Source organism: Siphateles boraxobius, unplaced genomic scaffold, assembly GCF_051911475.1.
Source record: "Siphateles boraxobius isolate OS27281-9 unplaced genomic scaffold, OSU_SipBor_1 60, whole genome shotgun sequence".
Taxonomy (NCBI): Eukaryota; Metazoa; Chordata; class Actinopteri; order Cypriniformes; family Leuciscidae; genus Siphateles; species Siphateles boraxobius.
Genome location: NW_027509187.1, coordinates 381804 through 404363, shown reverse-complemented (window position 1 = coordinate 404363; position 22560 = coordinate 381804). Strand labels below are relative to the sequence as shown.

The following is a 22560-nucleotide window of genomic DNA, read 5'->3' as shown; positions in this document are numbered from 1 at the left end:
TATTGTCAAGGCGAACAATATATAAAACATATAGACCTACATATGACATATGCAACAGGTTCTCGCTTTAGGGAAGGACCAACATTTGTCTGTTAGCCTAATTTTATGTATTCCCTGCGGTCTTTGTCCATTACTTTCCATGATTCAGATTTGTTGCTGTTTCTCATTGTCGATACACATATATTAGACACACATTTGTCTAATGCTGATCTGCAAACTAGCATGCCGTTTCCCAGCTGTTTTAATAGGCATTACAGTTTACTTTAGGGTTTAGCTTTGAGTTGTTAGTTGCTTTCAAAAAACATTTGATATGTATTTTTTGCATTTCTCTTATGATTGTGTTAGTTTGCACAACTTGACCACTGCCTGCATCCAAGATGTCTTAGGGATAAACTCTAAAGCTTTTAATGAGACCATTATTTAAACTAATAATAATAATTACCATTATTAAATTAACATGCATATTTCCAGTGACCTTTGGGTCACTCACTGTGTGTTTTAAGGTACTATTTTTGTACATTTGCTTTTGGAAAAAGTGCTAAACAATCAAACTGGCCCGTCGTCATTCCATCTTCACATCTATTTGAGCACAGAGTGAGAGAATGTTTGTCTGAATGCAGATGGACACACGGAAACTATCAGTTAAAATAACAAATATATAAATGTCACATGAAAAAACTGGTTTAAGCTATTGTTGATAAATTACATCTAGTTCCAGTAAAGGTCCACCCACAGTTATTAAAGGCACTGATAAGATTGTGAGCGCTGTAGTTCAGCATCACTGTATTGAACGACTGAAGAGAGAATCTCCCTGAGTTTGTGCAGCATCTGACCTCAGGTAAAGTTTCTTCTGTTTTATCCCATTGGGCTCTAATGAGTTTGGCTTACTTAAGTATTGAAGTGAATGTTATAGTTATTTTACAAATGTGTACAACAGAGAAAGAATAAAATACAACATCATATAAGAAACATATCTCATGTGTGTGTGTCTGTGTGTGCGTTGTATATGTGTGTGCAGGTGCTGTTCGTCACAATGAGGTTTCTGATCTCACTGTGTGTGTCTCTGCTGCTGCTTATTAATGGTGAGTGTTTTATAATCTGTCGTATAAAATTACAGATTTTTTTTCACATTAATAAACAATTTATATTGTGTATTTTAACAGGTGAAATAACCAATGGACAAACAACAGGTACAATCATTCTTTCACTTCATCCAATCTTCAATTCATCCTTTGTTTTTCATAAAAAAATGTTGAAATAACTGTAGTAGAAATAATTGATATGATAAAAGAGTTTTCTTATTGATTTAAAACCTTTCTCATGTTTTAGCACTTTCTTACACATTGATTTTCACAGGAGAAAAGAAAAAGCGTTTATTTGGAGTCACATGAGACTATTACTAATTTTTTGTTATATATAAATGTATATATTTAAAATGTTTTATAAATATATAATAAATATATATATATATATATATATATATATATAATAAATGTGTGTATATATATAATAAATAAATGTGTGTATATATATAATACATAAATGTGTGTATATATATATATATATATATATATATATAAAAACACACACACATATTTATTTATTTATTATAAATAAAACAAATTTTTTACTTTATTTGTGTATTTATTTATTTTATATACACTGCAGTTATATTGTAACACATAAAAGTTTTGAGACAAAACCCCCAAGCCCGGCACAATGTGTTTGAAATGTGTGACATTTATGAACTGCAAAATCTCAAACACTTGCTTGTTTTGCGTCCAGTCATTATAGCGAAACAAAGCCCTTGTAACACACTCATGTCATTTCCATCCAAATGCATTAAATAAATAAATAAACAAACAAACAAATAAATAAATGTCTGACAATCTTTGTATCTCACAATTGTGACTTTGTTTCATATGTTTTATCTCACCTACTGTGCAGGTAAATATATTTACATGTGTCCTCTGTATGTGTAAGAGTTGTTTTTTATGTAATAGTCTATTCTTTTTTTTTCCAGTTATGAGTACTACTGTTGAACTAGAGGCAACCACTATCCAAACCACGGAAACTACAACCACGGACATTACGACTGGTAATAAAATATGATATATTATTCTGGAAGATTATGCATTTATTTAGGAGGCTTAATATGTCATATAAAATCTATGGTATATAGGAAATTAAATACAAATTGCCATGTGTTACAGTTGCATTTTATGTTGCATTTGTAATATATTCCAATACTACAATTATATATATATAAGGGGGGTGGGGGGTTCGGGGGGGGCAGTTGAAACACTTTTCAGATAAATGTGGGTTCCCTTTCGTCCTGGGAACTCCGACGTGTCGTCGGGGGAGTTCCCTGACGAATTGGGATCACGCTAGGGAGCCAATTGTCTTCGAGAGAATTAAAAACGAGCCAATAGACATTGGCATGCAAGATTTGCATTCCGCGACCCGCCTACCAGCGTGGATATAAAAGGCGGAAGTAAATATTGCGCAATGCCATAAACATAAACACTGCCTCTCGTGTTTGGGCTTAAAGCACGCTGAGGCAGCGTTTGTGAATGAGTCATGTTCTCATTGCGGGAACATGACTCTGGCGACGCTGCGTTCGAGACTGCGAACCCTGAAATATGGGGGAGTCCCTTCAGAAAATCCCCGATTTAGTTCGTCTGCCAGTTCAGTTCGGCAGACGGCTACTTCGGTGATTCCTGTTGGTGAGCGGATGAGGGTTCCCGTGCAGAATGTCCCGTCTGGTGAAAGATCCTCACGGGCTTCTCATGCCTCTAGTAGCTTGTTGCCATCGGGTGTCCCGGAGGGGCTTCCGGGACAGCCTAGTGCGGTTCCGTTTGTCTCCTTTAGGGCACCGCCAGAGGATCAGATGTCGATCGCGGCATCGGAGGAAGAGCGGTCATCTTCTGGTGATGACTCAGCGGGTCTACCCCCTTCGGGTATGGGGGCTGCGGCTGAGCTGGATCCGGAAATGGCCGCTATGCTCGAAAGGGCAGCCTGGATGATTGGTGTCTCGGAGCGGGCCGTGCTGTTGCCCCGTGGCAACATCTACTGCTCCAGTACCATTCTTCCCTGAAGTGCATGAAGAGCTAAGGAAGTCTTGGCTGGCCCCCCTCGCGACCAGATGTAGGCAACCTCGCTCCTCCTTCCTCACCACTCTTGACGGCGGAGCGGCGCACGGGTACGAGGGAATCCCCCCAGTGGAGCGGTCGGTTGCGATGCAATTGTGTCCTAAGACTGCTTCCTCCTGGCGGATTGACCCTTCACTCCCCTCCCGCGCCTGTTGGTTTCCCTCTGGTCTGACCAGGGATGCCTACATGGCGTGTGGAGATGCCACTTCTGCCCTGCATGCCATGGCGCTACTGCAGGTCCACCAGGCCAAGGCACTCCATGACATGCAGGAGGGTGGTCTCGATCAAGGATTGCTGCAGGAGCTGCGTTTGGCGACGGACCTCGCCCTCCAGGCGACAAAAGTCACCGCACGTTCCCTGGGTCGAGCGATGTCCACTTTGGTGGTCCAGGAGCGCCACCTATGGCTCACCCTTGCGGATATGCGGGAAGCGGAGAAGAACAAACTTCTCAACTTCCCCATATCCCAAGGGGGCCTCTTCGGCGACGTGGTGGAGAGCTTTGCCCAAAAGTTCTCCACCGCCCAGAAGCAGTCGGAGGCGATACGGCACGTCCTGCACAGGAGGCGGACTGCTGCGGGCAGCAGTCTACCCCTGGTGGACGGAGGTCTGGTCGTTAGAGGGCGGCCAAGCCCGCTCAGACGCCTCCGGCCCCTTCCCGGAAGAAGAAGAGCGGAAAGCGTTCCTGAGACGGGCGACCTGGAGGGGTACTTAGATGCTGCTCCCAGTGTGGGTGCCTCTGCACACCTCCTTCCCCCGGTGGAAAATCCTATGTTGAATTTTGTTTTTGTTCCGCCTCTGACTACTCGGTCAGCGGTACCCACATTTTCAAAAAAAGAGCAGTTTCCTCTTCCTCCTCCAGGTCATCCACGGCCGAGACTGGTTGGCACACAGTCTCCCCCATCCAAGAGGGCCAGGACGGCAGCGTGTGCCACCCCTGAGCCGTTACACCACCGTACCCCTCTTCCCAGTTTGCGGATAGCAGTGACGCAGCCCCAGCTGCGGTTCGGCTATGCAATTCAGTTTGCACGCCGGCCTCCCAAGTTCAGGGGCGTCCACTTAACTCGTGTGCGGTCGGTGGATGCCCCTGTCTTGTGGAAAGAGATCGATGTCCTGCTGGCGAAGGACGCGATCGAGCCGGTCCCTCCTGCTGAGATGAGGTCTGGGTTTTACAGCCCCTACTTCATTGTACCCAGGAAAGGCGGTGGGTTACGGCCAATCCTGGACCTGGGAGTTTTGAATCGGGCCCTGCACAAACCCGTTCAAAATGCTTACACAGAAGCGCATTTTCGAATGCATCCGTCCCCCGGATTGGTTTGCAGTGATCGACCTGAAGGACGCGTACTTTCACATCTCGTTTCTTCCTCGACACAGACCGTTTCTACGGTTTGCTTTCGAGGGTCGAGCGTATCAGTACAAAGTCCTACCCTTCGGGCTGGCCCTGTCGCCTCGTGTCTTCACGAAAGTCGCGGAGGCGGCCATTGTTCACATGAGAGAACAAGGCGTTCGCATTCTCAACTATCTCGAAGACTGGCTCATTTTAGCTCACTTGCGAGATTTGTTGTGCGATCACAGGGACTTGGTGTTTCGGCTCCTCAGCCGGTTGGGGCTTCAGGTCAGCTGGGACAAGTGCAAACTTTGCCCCTTGCAGAGGATCTCTTATCTCGGTATGGAGCTGGACTCGGTCGCACGGACTGCACTCCTCACGGAGGAACACGTCCAGTCAGTGCTCACCTGCCTCAGGTCTTTTCGAGGCAGGACAGCGGTTCCACTGAAACAATTTCAGAGGCTCCTGGGGCATATGGCAGCCGCAGCCGCAGTAATGCCGCTCGGCCTGTTACATATAAGACCGCTTCAGCGCTGGCTTCACGATCGTGTCCCGAGGTGGGCGTGGCACAGCGGCACGTTCCGGGTCAAAGTGACCCCGCACTGTCGCCAAACCTTTTCCCCGTGGTCGGATCCTGTGTTTCTATGGGCCGGAGTGCCCTTAGTCCAGGTTTCCAGGCATGCTGTGGTTTTCACAGATGCCTCTGCCACCGGGTGGGGGGCCACGTACAACGGGCATGCAGTTTCAGGTCTGTGGACTGGGCCTCAACTGCATTGGCACATCAACTGCCTAGAGTTGCAAGCAGTACGCTTAGCCTTGCGTCGCCTCAAAGGGGTTCTCAAACACAAGCACGTACTGGTCCGTACGGACAGCACTGCGACCGTTGCGTACATCAACCATCAAGGTGGTCTACGCTCCCGTTGTATGTCGCGACTCGCCTCTCACCTCCTCCTTTGGAGTCAGGAGCATCTGAGGTCGCTTCGTGCCGTTCACTTTCCAGGGGAGCGCAACTGTGTGGCAGACCCCTCTACGAGGCACCTCTATGCGTTGAAGTGGAACCTGTTCGTCGATTGGTGTTCCTACCGTCAGGAGGATCCCCGAACTTGCCAGTTCGGAGTCGTGCTTTCTTTCCTGCAAGATGGGTTGGAGTCAAGGCTGTCTCCCTCCACCCTCAAAGTGTATGTCGCCGCAATAGCCGTGCATCACGATGCAGTAGAAGGTAAGTCCCTGGGGAAGCATGACCTGCGTGTGATAGACGCCATCAGCGTCTATCACAGGTTCACGTTTAAAGTCTGTTTAGAGAGAACGGTGTCGTCTTAGCGGCCCCTAATTTAATAACAAATGATCATTTAGACGGAAGTGAATCAATCAAAACTAACTTTAGCTGGAAAAAACATTTTTCAAGAGCCACTATAAAACCAAACCAAACTCTGTTACCTTAAATTATATGTTTATCTCTGTAAAGCTGCTTTGAAACAATCTACATTGTTAAAAGCGCTATATAAATGAGGATGACTTTACTTGACTTGACTTGTTAATCATATTCCTTAAGGGTGCCAGGAGGTTCAATCCACCTCGAGTTTTGCACTCTGTACCCTATTGTGACCTAGCTCTAGTACTTAGAGCTCTTCAAAGTCCCCCCTTTGAGCCTTTGCTGACAGTAGAGCTTAATATCCTGTCCATTAAGACAGCGCTCCTGTTAGCATTGGCCTCCTTTAAGAGGATAGGGGATCTGCAGGCTTTTTAGTTCGACGAATCGTGCCTAGAGTTCGGGCCGGGCCTTTCTCACATTGTGTTGAGACCCCGGCTCGGATATGTGCCCAAGGTTCCTACTACTCCCTTCGTGGACCAGGTAGTGAACCTGCAAGCGCTGCCCCAGGAGGAGGCAGACCCAGCCCTAGCTTTTCTCTGTCCCACCCACGCCCTGCGGGTTTACATTGACAGAACGCAAAGCTTTAGAACCTCAGATCAGCTCTTTGTTTGTTATGGAGGCCAGCAGAAGGGGAAGGCCGTCTCCAACAAGAGCTTAGCCCACTGGTTAGTGGATGCTATCCCCCGAGCATAAAAGTCTCTGGGTGAGCCTTGTCCTCCCAGGTTGCGCACTCACTCCACTTGAGGTGTTGCCGCTTCCTGGACCTTGGCTCAAGGCGCCTCGCTTACAGACATTTGTAGAGCTGCGGGCTGGGCGACACCGAACACGTCCGCTAGGTTCTATAGCCTTCATGTGGAACCGGTTTCCTCCCGAGTTCTGGCTACGGCCAGTGGGTCGAGGGAATAGGTTGTGTCGGCTTGCTACGCCACTCCGTCTCGCAGTGGATACGTGCGTTCTTTGCTCCATTGGCGCCCTATGTCGGTGAGCTTGTGAGTTCCTCCTTCACCCCTCGGTGCTGGGCGTGGCGGACCGCCCGGCACCAGGTCTGCTACCGCTAGTAAGGAGTTGTTAGTAGACTGGGTGCTCCAGTGGTCTCTACTGTGACCCATCATGCCACGTGCAGTTTAGCCTTGTCTTCCCCTTGACGGACTCGTTCGTCGTCCCTGTTGAGTACGCGCCCATTTTCCTAAAAAGATTGGGACCACCTCAGGGACTGCCATATGGTTCACTGTCCCACTGGGTTATTACATATTGTAAGGAACTCAGCTTTTTGGAAATATTAATAATCAATAATATCTTGTTATTATTAATTATAAATATTTGGGTCAGTTAATTGGATTAACTTGATGTGGCTGAATTAATATTACAATCAATTAATCAGTTCCAACGAACTCTTTTGATTATTAATTTATTCTAAGAAAAGGGTATCTTCCATGGCCACCGAAGAATAATTATTTCTTCGCCTGTACTTGTACTTTGAGCCAGTAGCAAAAACCGTGATCGTAAAGTGACTTGTATTGCAAGCAAAACAGAACCAAATACATATTATGTACAAGTTTTATTAACTAAATATAGATATTTATATGAATATAAATAAACTAAACAACATACACACATGAATACATAAATAGGTTAGTGATAGGATGAAATTGGAAACCGGAAGAGGGTCTATGAGAAGAACCATCAGAATTTCATTTTCACATTTCATTGAAATGAATACTTGCATTTGTAATGGGAACAATTCTTGAAGTTGTTGAAAATTGAAGTCGTTGATGGTTCCGGCAGTGTCAAGTGGAAGTTGGTTGAGCGTTCTCTTTCTCCAGGACCGCATGGCTGGTTTGGGCAAGGCCTGGGACTCTGTTGAGGCCACGCCGAGCACCCAGGAGAAGTGAGGAAGTCGGAAGGATGGGTGATTGGAGTCGTTGTTGGTTTGAGTCTTTGTTCCAAAACTCTTGAGATTGTCCTTGGTTCTTTGTGAGAGAGTCATCTCTCTCCTGCCTGAGCCCATATCTGGTTGGATCGAGGCCTGCTGGGCCCTGGGGCCCCCGTGGAGGGGGAGGGGGTTCCCCAGAATCACCAGAACAGTGTTGCGGCTGGATGAAAGAACTAAGAGAGGGAGGTCACATGTGGACTGTCTCTAATAAGGCCTGGAGAAGATCCTCCCCTAAGGGTTGAACTCGACCAATCAGAAAGGGGACATGTCTGAGAGGGAAAGTGGCTCTTAGTTGATTTACGGATCTTTGTCCCATAATATGATTATACCTTCATTAATGCTAAAATAGCTATAACACATCCACACTGCATTCTAGAAGAAGGTGATGTACATCAAAGTGTGAGTCATTAAATGAGGATTATTTAGGTAGGAGGCATTATACAGGTGAGGTTACATTGATCGTTAGTTGGTTGTATACCAGGATACATACCATAATATATACCTAATAGTACACGAGACAGTAAACCATTTACACTGTTTCTTTCACAGTTTTATGCATGTTCATTTATAGATCAGTTAGTCTATGATTAACGCAGCAAAGTCTGTTTTAAAGAGGGTTTCTGTTTCATAGTCTCTCTCTTGAGTATGTGGCCACATTCCTCGGAGGTCGTAAAATCTCCTTATCATGCCCTGTAACATGACACTGTTTCTTTCACTTGTGTTTGTTCATTTGGGCTGTGCGAGGAGTTTCATAAACCTTTGTATATAATGAATAAATAGTATGTGTCTGATTGGTCCATACCCTACAATATGTTTTTTGCTGGCCTTCCTCAGTCAGGCTTCCGCAGCCTTCCCCCTCTCTGGGGGGAACGCTTTCCCAGTGTTATCCAATATCCACTGTGCGGGTCTTGCGGAACAGCAGTGTGATTTCCGTGCTAGCTCCTCAACTTATTTTAAGAAACTGCTGCAGGGTAGCTTAGCCGGGTGCTGGAAGGGGCCAGCACCATGGTGTTTTATTAGGGATCCCAATTTGTCAGGGAACTCCCCCAACGACACGTCAGAGTTCCCAGGACGAAAGGGAACGTCTCGGTTACGTATGTAACCCTCATTCCCTGATACAGGGAACGGAGACGTCTCGTCCCTTCGCCATGTTGCTGTACCTTCGCGGAGGACTGTACACTGTTCGGCTCCACAGTGAAAAGCATTGCGCAATGTTTACTTCCGCCTTTTATACCCGCGCTGGTAGGCGGATCGCGGAATGCAAATCTTGCATGCCAATGTCTATTGGCTCGTTTTTAATTCTCTTGAAGACAATTGGCTCCCTAGCGTGATCCCAATTTGTCAGGGAACTCCCCCAACGACACGTCTCCGTTCCCTGTACTCAGGGAATGAGGGTTACATACGTAACCGAGACGTTTCTAAGATAAGGTTACAGGAAAAAAAAAATTGTTTTGTGATCAACAACTCACATATGTGTTCTCTTAGTGTCATGTGTTATTCGGTGCAAATATAGAATTATTTATGTAAATATTTACTTTGAACGGTAGTTGTGCTTTGTTTCAATCGTCCCGCATGAGCGGGACGATTGAAACACAGGGGTGGGACAGATGAAACATAACAGTTTAAACAGTAACTATTGATCTAATGCTTGTTTTTATGAACAATACCTGACAAGTAACTTATGTACATATTGTTAAAAAAATATTTTTTATTTTATTTTTTATTTAACGGCTCATAACAACATTTTTGTTCTGTCGCCCAATAAACAATAGGCGATCAGCCTATGCGCATTTTGCGTAATCTTTCTAATAGGCTATTTTGAAGAAGACAGACAAATCCATTTATAATAAATTTTCTTACATTTCTTCTTTGTGTCATATTGAGTGTTTGCTAGTTGAATAGCCTGTTATTATGAAGAAAATTAGGTCAACCGGACGATAAATGAAATTAATTGAAGATTGAACAACTGATGATTTTTAAAGAGATAACATGGAACAGTAGGCATATATGAATCTATGAAAAGTATAGACTAAATAAACATTTATGAACAGTAGCCTATAGGCTAAATAACAAATATATAATATAATATATAAACTATATATTATATTGGACATAACTTATCAGGGGGGGGTCTGCGGTTGTGTCCACTATGCAAACTGGTGCACCAGATCCTCCTGTGGTCCCTAGGGAAGATACTCTCCCTGAGGGCAGTGTATATCCCAGGGTGCCAGAATATAGGAGCAGACATCCTGTCGAAGCAGGGGCTGAGGCTAGGGGATTGGAGACTCCACCCCAAGGTGGTGAAGTACATATGGGAAGTTTATGGCCGAGTGGAAGTGGAACTGTTTGCGTCTCAGAATAAGACGCACTGTCCACTATGGTACAGACGTGGCCAAGGCTGCGTCTGTATGGATTTTCCCTAGTTGCTCTGCCCCCCTGGTAGGGTGACCAGAAGTCCTGAAAAATTCGGAACAGTCCCGAAATCTAAGCTGTTGTCCCGAATCCCGAATCCGGCCCTGATTGTCCCGAAAATTATGCTAAAGCAAAAATCTAGGGTTACACTTTATTTCGATAGTCCACTTTAGACATTCTACTAACTATAAGTAACTTTGCAGCTACATGTCAACTAACTGTCATTAGAGTATTAGTAGACTGTCAGTATACTGTTAGGTTATGGTTAGGGGTTCGGGTTAGGATAATAAGTTGACTTGTAGTTGCCAAGTTACTTATAGTCAGTAGAATATCTGTTGGAGGACCACCAAAATAAACTGTTAGCAAATATTAAGCAGACAGTCTACTAATACTCTAATGACAGTTAGTTGACATGTAGCTCCAAATTTACTTATAGTTAGTAGAATGTCTAAAGTGGACTATCGAAATTAAGTGTAACCAAATCTTGAGTAGTTATTGCCGGCTAAAACATAAAAAATTGTCCGTGGATGTTGAGTCGTGAAGAGAGCGCAAGTTGCAGCAGCCGCGAGCTCAATGAATGAATGTGCAGGCAGCCAGTCGTAAAGGAGTGATTGATTTGTCACGGCAAAAAAAATACTTCGGCAATGAATAGAGACTGGGGAATAGAGTATTTAGTAGGGCTGGGGTAAACGATTATTAACTAAACGATTAGTTGGGTGATTATTTTATCGATTAGTTGACTAATCTAATGACTAATTTTTCTGCTGCTCGATTAATAAAAAAACATATTGTATCTCAAATAAATACTAACTAGTGTACTGAATCATGATACTATAAGCTGGCTAACGTTAGTCTAATGTTATGTATTTGAACGCCGTCATTAGAACTCTGTAACTGATTCTATAAATGATTCGGGAGAGGTTTGTGTCCCTTTACCGATCAGAGCATGCGCTGACACGGAGTAAAGCCTTGTTTAAACTCGACGCGTCCACACGAGCGCGAAGGTGCGCGCGGCAAAAATGACGCGTTGGGTGCGCAAGACCGGCAAGACCCCATTTCGCTTGGCTGAATCCAATCGTCTCCATTGACTTGCCAATATTGCGAGAGGCCAATATCATTTTGTCACCCTACCCTTGGAGTTCTGGAGAGTCCTACTGAATGGAATAAGCCTACTGCTAGTAGCACCACGCTGGCCGAGCCGAATTTGGTTTTCGGACCTCATCTCCTCGACGGCCCTCCCTTGGAGATTCCGATCAGGAGAGACCTTCTGTCTCAGGCGGGGGGCACAATCCTTCATCCCCACCCAGAGATTTGTAACCTGTGGGTTTGGGCTCTGAGGGGGTCCAACTCATAGATGCTGGCCTTACAAATCTTACACTCCAGAGCTCCATCTACGAGGAAACTTTATGCCCTGAAGTGGAGAGTTTTCACTTCTTGGTGTCATCAGTGTCAGAAGGATCCGGTTAACTGTCGAGTTGGCTCAGTGCTTGAGTTCTTACAAAATCGCTTTTCATCAGGGTTATCTCCATCAACCCTAAAGGTTTATCTGGCGGCCATAGCTGCTTAATACGCCCCTGCGGGTAATGCATTGTTGGGTGGAGACCCCTTGATTATCCGTTTCCTTTGTGGTACTCTGAGGCTAAGGCCTGCAACTTGAACACGGGTTCCGTCTGGCTATAGTCATAGAGGGCATATCTGCAGCTCCCTTTGAGCCCCTCGAATCGATTTCAGAAAAGTTTCTGATCTTTAAAATCATCTTTCTTCTAGCTATTTCATCCCTTAAGAGAGTCGGAGACCTACAAGCCCTTTTGTTTTCTCCCACCTGCCTTGAGTTTGCCCCCGAGATTATCAAGACATTTCTATATCCTAGACAGGGCTACGTCCCTAAAGTGCCGACCAATATGCCGAGGCCTATTGTGTTGCAAGCTTTCTGTCCTCCTCCTTTTACGACTCCGGACCAGGAAAAGCTGAATCTCCTCTGTCCAGTGCGAGCTCTGGACATTTATGTCCACAGAGGTGCCCCGTGGAGAAAATCAGATCAGCTGTTCGCCTGTTTTGGATCACCTAAGAAAGGTCTTCCAGCTTCTAAGCAGACAATCAGCAAGTGCAGATTCAAGGCTATTTCTCTTGCTTATGAGTCCTCTGGCCAGCCGTCTCCTTTGGTGGTCAGAGCTCATTCTACTAGGAGTATGGCGGCCTCTAAAGCCTTAATTTCAGGGGTTTCCCTACAAGAGGTGTGTGTTGCGGCGGGCTGGTCTTCCCAGCTCACTTTTGTGAGGTTTTGTAGCCTGGACGCTACCCCAGGGTCTCAGGTTCTTATGACTTAATTGCCAACAGTTTCTCATACAGGCAATTGTAAGTATGGCTGTTTGGTATTGTCATTCCCAAAGCGTCATTGATGCAGTGCGAGTTCCCTCATAGGGAATGTCTCAGGTTACAATTGTAACCCTAGTTCCCTGAGAAGGGAACGAGACGCAAGACGGAAGAAACAATTAACAGATTAGAAGAACAACAAAGAAACTCAAATATGAACAGAAGAGAGAAACAAATAAAAAAAAACAAAAAACAAATAAGAAATGAAAACGTCTCGGTTATGTATGTAACCCTAGTTCCCTGATAGGGAACGAGACGCTGCGTCAAACGCTGTGGGAACGCCCCTGCGTTGTGCATCATGAAGCACGTATGCAATCAGCCCAATGGAGAGATGGAACGTCATAGGCGGGTGACGTCATCGACCAGGAAACTATAAAGCACCCCATAAACACAAGCGCAACAGCTTCTGATAGGTCTGAAGGAAGCGCTAGCGGGAATGCCGGGAGTATGGTGGAATGACGCAGCGTCTCGTTCCCTATCAGGGAACTAGGGTTACATACGTAACCGAGACGTTCCCTTTCAAGGGAACTCGAGCTGCGTCAAACGCTGTGGGAACGCTAATACCCACGTCGCCATAGGACCAAGTGACCGCCATGTGAGAACTAGCGCACAGAGGACGAGAGCACCTGTGCCCGAGGGTAGAACTTAAGTCTAGGTCGTAGAACTTAATGAAAGTATGCGGTGAAGACCATCCAGCCGCATCACAAATGTCACTGAGGGAAACTCCTGACAGTAAGGCTTTAGAAGCCGCCATACTCCTGGTAGAGTGGGCTCGTACAGCCAAAGGTGAAGGCTGACCAGCCGACTCATAGGCAAGTGAGATAGCCTCGACCACCCACTTGCTCATTCTCTGTTTAGACGCGGGACACCCCTTCTTGGGTGGCCCAAAGCACACAAATAGTTGTTCTGACTTCCTCCACAGGGCAGTTCTGTGGACGTAGGCGTCTAACGCCCTAACAGGCTAGAGTAAATTAAGTTTCTCCTGGTCAGACGACAGAAATGGAGGAGGACAAAAGGGCTGCAGAACTGTAGGTCTAACAACATTAATAGGGACCTTGGGAACGTAACCTGGTCTAGGATGCAGAAAAGCCTTAACCATGCCAGGCGAAAATTCCAGGCACGAGGGTGAAACCGACAGGGCCTGCAAATCTCCGATTCTCTTTAGTGAGGAGATAGCAAGAAGAAAGATAGTCTTAAACGTGAGAAACTTCTCAGGAACTTCTTCGATAGGTTCAAGAGGAGCTAGGGAAAGACCTTCTAATACGATGGCCAGATCCCAGGCCGGCAACCTCGTACGAACTGCTGGCCTCAGCCTCAGTGTGCCACGAAGGAAACGAGTTATAAGCGGGTGTCTGCAAAGAGAAACTACACTGAAAGGGACGTGGTAAGCAGCCAGTGCCGCCACATACACCTTTAGTGTGGAGGGGGATAGCCCTGTGGAGAAGCGCTCCTGCAGGAATTCCAGCACTGCACCCACTGGGCAGTTAACTGGGTCCTGCAGGTCCTCTCCACACCAAGAAGTGAAGAGTTTCCACTTCAAGGCATAAAACTTCCTCGTGGATGGAGCTCTGGAGTGAAGAATGGTCTCAACAACCTCGGTTGAGAGACCAGAGTTCATGAGCTGGGCCCCCTCAGAGGCCAAGCCCACAATACTGGGCGGGGGTGAAATATCATGCTGCCTGCCTGAGAGAGTAGATCCCTCCTGACCGGGAGCTCCAAGGGAGAGCCGTCCAGGAGAGAAATCAGGTCCGCAAACCATACTCGGGCCGGCCAGAACGGGGCTACTAATAGTAGGCTGACCCCGTCCCGGCGAACCCTCTCCAGAACTCCGGGTAGCAGAGCAATCGGGGGAAAGGCGAACAGACGTGACCTCGGCCACGGCTGCACCATAGCGTCCAACCCCAGAGGGGCTGGATGGCTGATGGAAAACCACAGATGACAATGCGTGGTCTCCTTGGAAGCGAATAGGTCCACCTCGGCGCGACCGAAACTCAACTAAAGGAGCTCCACCACCTCGGGATGGAGTCTCCAATCCCCCGGCCTCGGCCCCTGTCTCGACAGGGAGTCTGCTACCACATTCAAATACCCAGGAAGATACATTGCTCTCAGAAATAGTAACCTCCCTTGGGACCACAGGAGGATCTGACGGGCCAACTTGTAAAGCCGGCGAAACCGCAGGCCCCCCTGATGATTTATATAAGAGACCACTGACGTGTTGTCTGACTGAACTAACACATGATGACCTCTCAGGTCTGCTAGGAAGTTTTTCAGAGCCTGGAACACCGCCAACATCTCTAGACAATTTATAAGCCATGATAGATGGTCCTGCGACAGCCCTTGGGCTGGACGACCACTCGTGACCGCCCCCCACCCTGTGAGGGAAGCTTCCGTCGTTAGCGTTACGCGACGACAAGGAGCCCCCAACACAGGCCCTTTGAATAGGAACCAAGTTTCTTTCCACATGACCAGAGCACGAAGGCAGCGCCGCGTGACTTTGACCGTGCGGAGCGGATTTCCCCTCGGGGAGAATCCCTTGGTCCTGAGCCACCACTGTAGCGATCTCATGTACAACAGGCCGCAAGGTATAACGTCGGACGCTGCTGCCATCAGACCCGACAGTCTCTAAAACTGTTTTACAATAAGTAGCTGGCCTAGCTTTACTTGTTTCACAGCTGAGAGAATCGAAACGATGCGGGTCGGAGCAAGTCACGCCTGCATCGAAACCGAAACCAAAACGACACCCAGAAAAGTGGTCTTCTGAGGAGATAATACACTTTTCTTTGCGTTCAGCCTCAACCCCAACTTCCTGATATGGCCGAGAACGACATCTCAATGTCAAACCGCCATCTGCTCTGCCTGAGCTAAAATCAACCAATCGTTGATGTAATTGAGGACACGAACACCCTGAAGCCTCAGGGGCACTAGTGCTGCGTCCATGCATTTCGTGAAAGAACGGGGAGATAAAGCTAGGCCAAACGGAAGAACCCTGTGCTGGTACACCTCGCCCCCGAAGGCGAACCTCAGGAACTTCCTGTGTTGTGGAAGGATGGAAATGTGGAAGTACGCGTCCCTTAGATCTATCGTGACAGACCAGTCCTCGGATCTGATTTGTGACACGATCTGCTTGATAGTGAGCATCTTGAATTTTGGCTTCCCTACCGAGCAATTCAATAGGCGCAGGTCTAAAATTGGACGCAACCCCCCATCCTTCTTTGGAACGATGAAATATCGGCTGTAATAGCCTGACTCCACACTGGGAGGAGGAACCCGTTCTATAGCCTCCTTTTGAAGGAGTGCTTTCACCTCTTGTTCCATAACCAGAGCCTGCTCGGGGCCCACCACTGTAGGCAGAACCCCTCTGAATCTTGGTGGACGACACCTGAATTGGATAGCATAATCCCTTTCTATTGTCTGCAGGACCCAATGAGATATTTTTGGAAGGCTTTTCCACTCTGCCAGAAATTCTACTAAGGGTACCAGTCTCTCGAGAACCCTCCACAGAGGGAGCGAGCGTCCCTCGGGAGACCATCTGCACCCCGGCATGAAGGCGCGGGTTGGCAGAACGGGCCCCTGAGGGCACCGAGGAAGAATGGTTACCGTAGAAAGACGTGAACACCTTTCCGCCTCGGTGGGGACCACCCTCAGTGTCCTGCGCGCCGTGGCGCCAGGACTTCTTCTTAGCCGAAGCCTTCTTAGCTAATATAACTGTCCTCAGATCAGTTCTATTACTGGGAGATTTCGGCTGAGAGTGCCGCGGCTGAGCCCACTGTCCAGCAGGGGGAGCACGAGACGCGACACTCTGCTTCAGCGCCCTATATGATGAGCTCACAGACGGCCGGGGCTGCTCCCGCCCAGCAGCCCCAGGGACATGAATTTTTAAAGGGAAAAATTCCTTAAAAGCTGTTGTTTGCTTTTCCTTCTCCTGGAATTTATCGATGACAGAATTTACAGCATTGTCAAATAAACCCAGGGGGGAGAGAGGAGTGTCTAAAAGGAAAGCTTTTTCTTTTTCTTTTATATTTGTCTGATTTAACCACAGATGTCTTTCTGCGGCCACCAGAGCTGCCATAGATCGACCCACTAGCTTGGCCAACTCTCTGGTTGCGCGCAGGGATAAATCAGCAGCCTGACGCAGTTCGCGAACCACGTCAGCACTGACCTCCTCACTCTCACTCACGTCCCTCAGCAGGTCAGCCTGGTATGCCTGCATAATAGAAATAGTATGCAGACATGAAGCAGCCTGACCCGCCGCCGAATACGTTTTACCCACAAAAACCGAAATATTTCTAAGAGGGTTGGTGGGTAATGCCGGTGCCTTAACAGATGACGAAGCCTCGAGGGAGAAAAAACTCGCAAGCGTCTCTTCCGCGCGAGGCATAGCCGAATAACCATATGATTTTGCCCCTACAATATTAGAATATGTTGAAGTCTGGGGACTAAACACTCTATATGACACCGTTTTTTTCCACGATTTCGACACCTCAGTGTGGAGATCGTGAAAAAACGGCAAGCACCGGCGTGGAGGTTGCACTCGTGACGGCAAAAATCTCTCATCTAATTTCGATTTAGAAACAGACTCCTGTCTAGTCACTGGCCATACAATGCTGAGTTTTTCTACAGCTGTTGTTAATAACTCCACTAGCTCATCACTTTCGGGAGTGTAAGGTGGCGAATCCTCCACATCTCCCTCATTTATAACTGGTGCCTCAGCCCGAGCGGAAGAAACCGCAGCGCGTGCTTCCGAACACGGGACTGAGGCACTGGATCTCACAGGTGAAGGGAGAGATAAGGCAGAGTGGGCAAGAGTGGGACCCGAACCGCGGGGAGCGCGCACCGAACCGCTCTCCTCGAAGAGCGCCCGGCGGGAGCGGAGCGTCCTTAATGGCAGACGCTCGCAATGCTCACAATCAGCTCCCTCGAGAGCTGACTGGGCATGCTGCACTCCCAAACAAACAACACAAAGAACGTGTGTATCCCCACTCGTAAAATAACGCGAGCAGGGAGGGACACACTTCCTAAACTGCTGTTCGTTCGCCATATCTGTCACGGTAGACACATTCTCTGTTCCTTCTCGTCTCGTGTTTATGTTGTGGTTTGAATGCACGTGGGTAGTGGGCGTGAATGTATGACATCACCTGATCCACTTCAGCTGATCCTCATTCACTTCACCAGCTGCAGTCAATCTCACCACTCTATTTATACTTACCGCTGTTCTATCATCCTTGTCAGATCGTTGTTTGATGTCGTTCGTGTTGGTGTTCCAGTGTCCAGTTCCTGCCTTGTGTTCCAGTTCCTGTTCTCCGTCTTCGTCTTTGGATTTCGTCTGCTGTTTCACCGTCACCGCACCATCGTCTCTTCACCACCGGATCCTGACCACCGAAGTCCCTGTGTCGCCCGTTCTACATCTGCCTGTACTGCATCATCATCATCATCATCCTTATTAAATCTACTGTTTACTTGCATTTGCTTCTCGTCTATTATTACATGATGACAGAACGATCTGACCAGGAAAGAGAAGCAGCGAGTGCATCACAGAGATCGATGGAGGAATTCATTCACCATAGCATCAGGAGGATGGATTCGCAGCAGCGAGAGATCGGCGACACGGGACGCGCAGTACAGGCCTTGGTGACACAGGTGTCCGAGCTCACCCAGCAGATCCAACGCCTACAGGGTCCCACTGCGCCGCCCACACCGACCGTTCCTCCCATACCACCAGAAGGACCCTCCCAGCCAGAGCCCCGTCTTCCAGTGCCAGAGCATTATGCCGGTGAGACTACCTTTTGCAGAGCATTTTTGACCCGCTGTACGATGCATTTCGCTTTACAGCCCCGCACGTTCAACACGGAACAAGCGAAGGTGGCGTTCGTTCTCACTCTGCTGACGGGGAAGGCTGCGCTTTGGGGAACGGCGGTGTGGGAGAACCAACACCCATGCTGCGCCTCGTTCCAGACCCTCGCCGCCGAAATGAGGAAAGTTTTCGACAGGGCTGTCTCTGGGAGAGAGGCAGCCCGAAGACTGGCGGAACTACAGCAGGGAGAAAGGTCGGTTTCGGACTACTCTATTGAATTTCGGACCCTGGCGGCGGAGTGCGGCTGGAACGAGGAGGCGCAGTGGGATATGTTCCTGCATGGGTTGGCTGACCACGTCCAGAGGGAGATCTACGCCCTGGATCTACCCACCACTCTCAACGGGTTGGTCGACTTGGCTCTGCGGGTGGACGCTCGGCTGTCTAGGGTCGAGCGCCGAGCCCCGTCCACCCGTACCTTCGCAGGGACCGACCCTCCACGATCCAGCGGCAGGGACGTGGTCAGCCCCGTCTACGATCCCGAGCCCATGCAGGTGGGTCGAGCTCGGCTTTCCCGGGAGGAGAGGGAGAGGCGGAGATCCCAGGGCCTTTGCCTGTATTGTGGAGGAGCGGGACATTACGCATACAACTGTCCGGTAAAAGGCCAAGCCCGATAGTAAAACTGAGGCTACTATCGGGTGGGATCTCCGCTAGGAAGACCTCATCATCGATTACATCTACCTCCACACTCCTTCCGGTAAGACTAAGGTGGTCAGTCCAACAGCACGACTGCCATGCACTTCTGGACTCTGGGGCTGAAGGTAATTTTATGGACCACACTTTTGCACAGAAGATTCAGATTCCCCTCAGACCCCTCACTCACAGAATTGCCGTTCACGCACTCAATGGACAAGAACTCCCCACCATTTCCCTTTGCACTGAAGACATCACCCTCACCACTTCCGGCAACCATTCTGAGACTATTTCATTCTTCATCATGGACTCACCCCTTGCACCCGTCGTCCTCGGACACCCCTGGCTCATCCGTCACAACCCCCGAGTGGACTGGCACCATAGATCAGTACTGGAGTGGAGCAAGGAATGTCATAAGTCTTGTCTCGTGTCTGCCTGTTCGTCTGTGCCTGTTTCTGTGTTTCAGGAGGAAGCAGGGGATCTGTCTAACGTGCCCGCGGAGTACCTGGACCTGAAGGAGGTGTTCAGTAAGTCTCGTGCTGCTTCTCTCCCTCCGCATCGTCCCTATGACTGTGCTATAGATTTACTGCCAGGTAAGTCTCCGCCTAAAGGCAAGTTATATTCACTTTCTATTCCAGAAAGGGAGGCTATGGAGAAATATATTTCTGATTCTCTAGCAACCAAGTTCATTCGCCCTTCCTCTTCTCCAGCGGGGGCGGGGTTCTTTTTTGTGGGGAAGAAGGACGGTTCTCTGCGACCTTGTATTGATTACCGAGGGCTGAATAACATCACGGTAAAGAATACTTATCCTTTGCCGTTGATGTCTTCAGCCTTCGAGAGGTTGCAGGGAGCGTCCATCTTCACAAAACTGGATTTACGTAACGCTTATCATTTGGTTCGCATCAGGGAGGGGGATGAATGGAAAACTGCGTTTAACACCCCCAGGGGGCACTTTGAATATTTGGTCATGCCTTTCGGGCTGTCCAACTCCCCAGCAGTTTTCCAGGCACTGGTCAACGACGTGTTGCGAGATATGATCGATCAGTTCATATATGTCTACCTGGATGACATATTGATTTTTTCTTCTTCTCTCCAGGAACACGTGCAACACGTCAGACGAGTGCTTCAGAGGTTGCTAGAGAATGGGCTTTTTGTCAAGGCGGAGAAATGCGATTTCCATGCACAGTCGGTCCCGTTTTTAGGGTACATCGTCTCGTCTGAGGGAGTGCGGATGGACCCTGAGAAGATCAAGGCTGTGGTAGATTGGCCAAGCCCAGATTCCCGCAAGGCCCTGCAGAGGTTTCTGGGATTCGCCAATTTCTACCGGCGTTTTATTCGCAATTTTAGCCAACTAGTCGCACCTCTGACTGCCTTGACCTCCCCCAGAACTACGTTCAGGTGGTCAGACACAGCCGAAGCTGTGTTCTCCAAACTAAAGGGCCGCTTTGTTTCAGCCCCCATCCTTGTCGCCCCTGATTCTTCACGTCAGTTCGTGGTGGAGGTCGACGCATCAGAGGTGGGAGTAGGCGCAGTGTTGTCCCAACGCTCTTCCACAGACGACAGGATGCATCCCTGCGCGTTTTTGTCTCATCGTTTATCTCCAGCCGAACGCAATTACGACATTGGTAACAGAGAGTTGTTGGCAGTTAAGTTAGCGTTGGAGGAATGGCGCCACTGGTTAGAAGGGTCGGGGGTACCTTTTATTGTCTGGACTGATCACAAGAACCTAGAGTACATCAGAACCGCCAAAAGATTGAACTCCAGGCAGGCTCGATGGGCATTATTTTTCGGTCGCTTCGATTTTACTCTTTCATACCGCCCGGGTTCCAAGAACGTCAAACCCGATTCACTATCCCGTATATTTGATTTTTCCGAACGCCCGTCTACTCCCGAGTGTATTTTGCCCGAAACTCTATTCGTTTCCACACTCACATGGGAGGTCGAATCGAAGGTCAAGAAGGCCTTAGAAGGGGTAACGCCTCCGCCCGGTTGCCCACCGAACCGATTGTTTGTGCCGGAGGGATTACGGTCCGACGTTATTCAGTGGGGTCATAACTCCAACGTGGCTTGCCATCCAGGAGTTAATCGTACTAGCTTTTTGGTCAAGCAACGGTTCTGGTGGCCACTTATGGCTCGCGATATTCACGATTTTGTTTTGGCTTGCTCGGTTTGTGCCACTGGTAAGACTTCCAATCGACCTCCAGATGGGTTACTCCAACCGCTGTCGGTTCCTTCGAGACCCTGGTCCCACATCGCACTAGATTTTATTACCGCCCTCCCGCCCTCTCAGGGGAACACAGTCGTTTTGACTGTAGTGGACCGATTCTCGAAGGCAGCCCATTTTGTCCCCTTACCCAAATTACCCTCAGCTAAGGAGACAGCGGTTACAGTCGTAGATCACGTTTTTCGTTTACATGGCCTTCCGATTGACGTGGTGTCCGACAGGGGACCCCAGTTCGTGTCCAAATTTTGGCGAGAGTTTTGCAGATTACTGGGGGCGACGGTTAGTTTGTCCTCAGGGTTTCATCCCCAGAGCAATGGTCAAACCGAGAGAGCCAACCAGGATTTGGAGAGAGTGTTGCGATGTTTGGTTTCCAAGAATCCTTCCTCTTGGAGTCAACAACTCTCCATGGTGGAGTACGCCCACAACACGTTGCCAGTGTCGGCTACGGGCCTATCTCCGTTTGAGTGTAGTGTAGGTTACCAGCCACCAATTTTTCCCAGTCTGGAATCCGAGGTCGCGGTCCCCTCCGCTCACGCCTTTGTTCAGAGGTGTCACCGTACCTGGACTAGAGCCCGTGAGACTCTACTCCAGGTGGGGGCGCGCACTAAGGCTAAGGCCGATCGCCACAGGTCGAAGCCTCCCGTATACGTCGTTGGTCAAAAGGTGTGGCTTTCAACCAAGAACATTCCTCTTCGCTCCGTATCTAACAAACTTGCTCCCAAATTTATTGGCCCGTTTGCTGTCACCAAGATCATTAGCCCGGTGGCAGTCCGCCTCAAATTGCCTCCCGCGTACAGGAGGATCCATCCCGCCTTCCATGTATCTAAAATTAAACCCGTGTTTCATTCTCATATTAATCCGCCTGTCCCGGTTCCTCCCCCACCGCGACTCGTAGATGGGGAGACCACGTATTCGGTTAATCGTATACTGAACTCCAGGCGGAGAGGACGCGGATTCCAGTACTTGGTGGACTGGGAGGGTTACGGTCCGGAGGAGAGAAGTTGGGTGCCTGCTAGAGACATACTGGATCACTCCCTCATCGATGATTACAATCGACAGGGTAAGGAGTCTGGGAACGCCAGGAGGCGTTCTTAGGAGGAGGGGTACTGTCACGGTAGACACATTCTCTGTTCCTTCTCGTCTCGTGTTTATGTTGTGGTTTGAATGCACGTGGGTAGTGGGCGTGAATGTATGACATCACCTGATCCACTTCAGCTGATCCTCATTCACTTCACCAGCTGCAGTCAATCTCACCACTCTATTTATACTTACCGCTGTTCTATCATCCT

General features: G+C 48.4%; 1 protein-coding gene across 3 annotated transcripts in view; it reads left to right on the top strand.

Annotated features, from left to right (window-relative positions):
- Positions 1–22560, top strand: part of LOC143718244 (alpha-tectorin-like) — a 76137-nt gene that overhangs the window by 25408 nt on the left and 28169 nt on the right. Inside the window, exons 1-3 of one of the 3 annotated variants that reach the window (XM_077209251.1) lie at positions 744–838; positions 1019–1082; positions 1164–1190. The exons of the other annotated variants lie outside the window; for them this stretch is intronic. Coding sequence (XP_077065366.1) covers positions 1034–1082; positions 1164–1190 — 76 coding nt within the window. The 5' untranslated portion in view covers positions 744–838; positions 1019–1033. Of the gene's footprint in view, positions 1–743; positions 839–1018; positions 1083–1163; positions 1191–22560 lie in introns of those variants that run through there. 3 annotated transcript variants of the gene reach the window in all.